General features: G+C 56.2%; 1 protein-coding gene across 1 annotated transcript in view; it reads left to right on the top strand.

The window, feature by feature from the left end:
* The window catches only part of SRRM3 (serine/arginine repetitive matrix 3), a 51,088-nt gene extending 48,166 nt beyond the window's left edge, over positions 1–2,922 (top strand). The window contains exon 14 of the mRNA XM_026456663.1: positions 1,251–2,922. Within this exon, the coding sequence (XP_026312448.1) occupies positions 1,251–1,479 (229 nt within the window). The 3' untranslated portion in view covers positions 1,480–2,922. The remainder of the gene's footprint in view (positions 1–1,250) is intronic.
* The last annotated feature ends 2,887 nt before the right edge of the window (positions 2,923–5,809 follow it).

The raw sequence follows: 5,809 nt of genomic DNA, 5'->3' as shown, positions 1-5,809 counted from the left end.
ATGTTAGTCAGGCTGGTCTCAAACTCCTGACCTCAGGTGATCCACCCCGCCTTGGCCTCCCAAAGTGCTGGGATTACATGCGTGAGACCCCGTGCCCGACCAGATTGTGCTACTTCTAACGGATGTCCTCTCACACCTCCTGTCCAGCCACCATGTCCAAGGAACAAAGTCATTACAAACCCAGGGATCTTCCTGCCCCCCCTTCCTTCTGATGCCAATTCACCAGGCTGGGGACGCCCCCAAACAGGTCACACACCCTGCCCGTATGCCAGGCCCTCACACCTTCCACCTGGCACCCACTCAGCCCCTCTCCCAGGCTGCCTCCTCCTCCACTAACGTATACCTGTTTTCTTCCTCAGAATTAACCCTGCGATGGGGCGGTATTGCCCCTTAACCTCTCTTTTCTCTTCTCTGGGTCATAGCCTCCTGGCTTCCAACTAACTCCGGGCCAGCGGGAGGTAGCTGAGTGAGGAGTGGGGCCGGTGGGACTGAACCGGACCATGGGCATGGGGAGTAGCGGCCAGGACTCTCCTCCTTGTTCCTTTTGAGTGACCTGAAAGCAATAAACTCCTTGATTGCAGAGGGGACGGAAACAGAGAGGCAGGGCTGGGATGTAGTCACAGATACTTCCACACCTGCTTGGGTGATGGGAGCCATCCATATTTGCAAGTTTCATTCATTCAACAAGTTTTTTTTTTTTTTTTTTTTTTTTTTTTTGAGACGGAGTCTCGCTCTGTCATCCAGGCTGGAGTACAGTGGCGCAATCTCCACTCGCTGCAGCCTCCGCCTCTGGGGTTCAAGCCATCCTCCCACTTCAGCCTCCCGAGTAGCTGGGATTAAAGGTGCATGCCACCATGCCCGGCAAATGTTTGTATTTTTAATAGAGACAGGGCATCACTATGCTGGCCAGGCTGGTCTCAAACTTCTGACTGCAAGTGATCTGCCCGCCTCAGCCTCCCAAAGTGCTGGGATTACAGGTGTGAGCCACCGTGCCCGGCCTCAACAAGTATTTATTAGCAGGTGTTTGGATCAGGCAGAGACAAGGGCTCCTTTGCCTGCAGATAGGTGAAGAAAAGCAAAATGATTAACATGGAATTTGCAAGTAACCACTGACCATCAGATTCCATTTGGAGGAGGCAGGTGTCGCTAAGGCCAGGGCTCAGGGGAAACTGAGGCAGGAAGCCCTGGCCGCTGCCGGGATGGTTCTCAGGGTCTGGGATGGCCTGTAATCAGCTTTTCCTTCCCGGCAGCGCCCGCAAGCGTCCTATTCCGTACTACCGGCCCAGCCCCTCTTCCTCCTCCAGCTGCTTGAGCAGTGACTACTCGACCCGGAGCCACAGCCGCAGCCCCAGCCCTGGCCACAGCCACGAGAGCTACCGCAGTCGCAGTCATGGGACCCGCAGCCGGACACGCAGCCCCTCAAGGACCCCCAGTCCCAGCTACCACAGCCGGAGCAGCTCTGAGAGCGGGGGCTTCTGAGCCCAGACAGACTCAGCTTGGTGCCCCCCTGGCACTGGGAGAGGCAAGGGGCGGGTCCCAGGACCCCGGCGGGGAGGGGGCTGTACCTCCTTGCCCCCAAGGCTACAAAGAGGTCTCAGGGCCAGTGCATGGGCAGATGGGACCAGGGAAGACTTTGAGGGTGGGCACCCGGTGGACAAGGAGAAGCCGGATGTGCTGCTTCTATGGGTGTCCTCTCCCACCTCGTGTCCACCTACTGTGCCCGGGGAACAAAGAGCCGTTACGAACACAGGGATCTCCCCATCCCCCTTCCTGCTGATGCCAACTCACCAGGCTGGGGACTGCTGCTGGTGGATGGTACCAGAGTCTACGATCTGCTCTGTCACTTCACCTTAGCTCAGTGCAAGCCAGGGACACCTTGCAAGGTGCCAGCCCTGGGAGCTCCTCTTCCCCACTGCACAGCTCCCTCCACTCCTGTCTTATCACTGGGCAGATGAGGAGGTGGTACGGCACGCGGGATCAGAGCTAAACAGAAAGAACAGCCTAACCCTTGGTGCACCCCCATCCAAGCTGGGGAGCTGTGTCCTTTTGAGCTGCTTGCAAGAGGACCCTGGCTGAGGGCTGGTGGCTGGCCCCACAGCCTCCCCCAAGCTCCTCCACTGACCCAGGAGTGCCCAGACTGGTGGCCCCCAAAATCCCAACCTTGGGGAGCTAGGCGCCTCACTCTTGGTCCGACCTCTCCAGGCCAGGCTGTCCTCACCCTGTGCCCCGGGCTGAGGTCCTAACAGCCAGGACTTCTGCATGACAAGAGGTGGGGGGATACAGACCTCAGGTACATTTGACCCTGAGGTCAAAAGGGGTTCGGTCAAGAGGTGGGAGAGGAAAGGGATAGATGGGGGTGGAATCTGTAGGAAGAGAAAATCTAAGTCGTCCACTGACTGAGCAGCCCCCGGGGAGTAGAGACAGATCCCCGGGGAGGGAGCAGGTGACAGGTCAGTAGTGCCCCCAGCCCCACCCAAGAGGAGGGCAGCATGGGCCTGTGGTCTGGGACGTGGACTGGATGGCAGCCCAGGGTCACAGGCATAGGATAACATGTGCTTTGGACCTGCGGTGGGAGTACCTTGGGGGTCTGATGGGGCCGTGGCCATACGAGCCTCTGCAGAGATGGAGGCTGCAGCCCTCAGAAGGGAGGGGAGGAAAGAGACTGAGGGCCCTGGCCTGGGGCATCTATGGGAAAGTGGTGGCCCCCAGTCCTCTTCTGCTGCTCCCAGCCCCCTCCTCCTGGGGCCCTCAGGGATCTCACAAAGTCTTCCTTGGCCCAACCAGGCAGATGCCCCGGGCTCCAGTGGGGGGAGGGGTCTGGGGTCTGGTCCGGGTTCCCCGCTTTCTCTGTGTCCCCCCTCCCTCTTTCTCCGCGGTGCGGATAAAAATTGGACTCGAATAAAACCCTTGGTGCCCGGATGGCAGGTGGTGAGACCAGGCCTCTGTGCATGTGGGCACCCCGGGAGATTCAGGAGGGCAGCGGGACTGGGGGTCTTCCTCCAAGGAAGGAGAAAGGCTCAGACTGCTCCTTGGGACCCCAGAGAAAAGAGCTGGCATCCAGGAGCCAGTGTGTCTATCCCCCTGCCTCTGAGCCTCTGAGCTTGAGGCTAAAACAGGGACCCAAAGAGACCTTCCTCGCAGCCCGGAGGCCCGGTGGACTTTGAACACCCCGCAGGGTGGGCTGCCTGAGTCCAAACACCCAGACTACCTTCAGCAGTGGGTGGGGACGGGGTAGAGGGAGGAGACACAGGGTGGACACAGGCATAGGGGCCCCTCATGACATGGTGGGGTGTCGCATAGTGGTTGGGACGCAGTCACAGGCAGCATGTGGGCATGTGTCCTGGCTCCTGTGCCTCCCAGCCATGTGACACAAGGTTGAGATCAGGTGGGCACGAAATATTCTCAGCTTGGTGACTGTGACTGGCATAGAGTGAGCATTTAAAAGGTGGCCACAGCCGGGCGCGGTGGCTCATGCCTGTAATCCCAACACTTTGGGAAGCTGAGGTGGACGGCTCACCTGAGGTCAGGAGTTTGAGACCAGCCTGACCAACATGGTGAAACCCCCCTGTCTCTATTAAAAATTTAAAAATTACCCAGGTGTGGTGGCGCACGCCTGTAATCTCAGCTACTCAGGAGGCTGAGGCAGAAGAATCACTTGAACCCAGGAGGCAAAGGTTGCAGTGAGCCGAGATTGAGCCACTGCACTCCTGCCTGGGCGACAGAGTGAGACTCCATCTCACAAAAAAAAAAAAAGAAACAGAAAAAAGTGGTGGCCACTTACGGAAAACACCATGCCTACCTCTGGCTACCAACTCACAGGGGGCCTGGAAAGAATGGTTTGGAGGAGAGAATTTCCTTTTTATTTACTTATTTTTAAAAAAATTTGAGGGCCAGGCGCAGTGGCTCCTGGCCTGTAATCACAGCACTTTGGGAGGTCAGGAGTTCAAGACCAGCCTGACGAACATGGAGAAACCCTGTCTCTACTAAAAATACAAAAATTAGCTGGGCATGATAGCACGCACCTGTAATCCCAGCTACTCGGGAGGCTGAGGCAGGAGAATCACCTGAACCCAGGAGGTGGAGATTGCAGTGAGCTAAGATTGCACCACTGCACTCCAGCCTAGGTAACAGAGGGAGACTCCATCTCAAAAAAAAAAAAAAACTTGGAGACTGGGTCTCACTCAGTTGCCCAGACTGGAGTGCAGTGGCATGTTCTCCATTCACTGCAGTCTCGACCTCCTGGGCTCAAGCAATCCTCCTACCTCAGCCTTCCTAGTAGTTGGGACTACAGGTACATACCACCATACCCAGCTAATTTTTGTATTTTTTTGGTAGAGACAGGGTTTCACCATGTTGCCGAGGCTGGTCTCGAACTTCTGAGCTCAAGCGATCCTCCCAAAGTGCTGAGATTACAGGCATGAGCCACTGCGCCTGGCCTGTATTTCTTACTTTTACTAGATCTAAAGAAAGGCACAATTGCGTCGGGTGCAGTGGCTCAAGCCTATAATCCCAGCACTTTGGGAGGCTAAGGCGGGTGGATCACCTGAGGTCAGGAGTTCAAGACCAGCCTGGCCAACATGGTGAAACCCCATCCCAACTAAAAATACAAAAAAATTAGCTGGGCATGGTGGCGGACACCTGTAATCCCAGCTACTTGGGAGGCTAAGGCAGGAGAATTTCTTGAGCCCGGGAGGCGGAGCTTGCAGTGAGCAGAGATCACGCCACTGCACTCCATCCTGGGCGACAGAGTGAGACTCTGTCTCAAAAAAAAAAAAAAGAAAAAGAAATACACAATTTCTCCTCCTCCTCTCCTTCTTTCTTACCTCTCACCTCCTCCTCCTCCTTCCCCTTCTTCTCCTTTGTTTCTCTCTCTTAGAGTGGTGGGTTTTAAGCTTGTTCTGAATCAGGTCTTCTTTGAGAATCCGATGAAGGCTGAGAACTCTTCTCCCAGAAGAATGTGCGCATGCCCGCAGTGTGGCCTGTAACATTGGATCTATCTCACAGATACTCACTCCGAAGGCTTTTAGCGTCCCACCAGTCAAGAACCCCGGTCCAACTCCAATGAGGATGTGGCTGAGGTGGCTCCCACCTCTGCGTGGGCCATGACACAGGTGTCCTTGGCCCAGTCCCCAGAGCTGGGGCTGTGCCATGACATGACCCCGTTCCAGTTTCTTTTCCCCAAAACTAGAAGGGGCACCTGGCCAGTGGCTCCATTTCCCATCCACGGAAGCTGTTCACAGAAGCCCTGGTGATTGGCCGGGTGTGGTGGATCACACCTGCAATCCCAGCCCTTTGAGGGGGTTGAGGCAGGTGGATCACTTGAGACCAGAATGGCCAACATGGTGAAACCCCGTTTCTACTAAAAATACAAAAAATTAGCTGGGCGTGGTGGCGGGTGCCTGTAATCCCAGCTACTCTGGAAGCTGAGGCAGGAGAATCACTTGAACCCGAAAGGCAGAGGTTGCAGTGAGCTGAGATCCTGCCATTGCATTCCAGCCTGGGCAGTAAGAGTGAAACTCCATCTCGGCCGGGCGCGGTGGCTCAAGCCTGTAATCCCAGCACTTTGGGAGGCCGAGACGGGCGGATCACGAGGTCAGGAGATCGAGACCATCCTGGCTAACACGGTGAAACCCCGTCTCTACTAAAAATACAAAAACTAGCCGGGCGAGGTGGCGGGCGCCTGTAGTCTCAGCTACTCGGGAGGCTGAGGCAGGAGAATGGCATAAACCTGGGAGGCGGAGCTTGCAGTGAACTGAGATCCCGCCACTGCACTCCAGTCCGGGCGACAGAGCAAGACTCCGCCTCAAAA

The sequence above is a fragment of the Piliocolobus tephrosceles genome, chromosome 8, assembly GCF_002776525.5.
Source record: "Piliocolobus tephrosceles isolate RC106 chromosome 8, ASM277652v3, whole genome shotgun sequence".
Taxonomy (NCBI): Eukaryota; Metazoa; Chordata; class Mammalia; order Primates; family Cercopithecidae; genus Piliocolobus; species Piliocolobus tephrosceles.
This window is presented reverse-complemented; position numbering and strand designations above follow the sequence as displayed.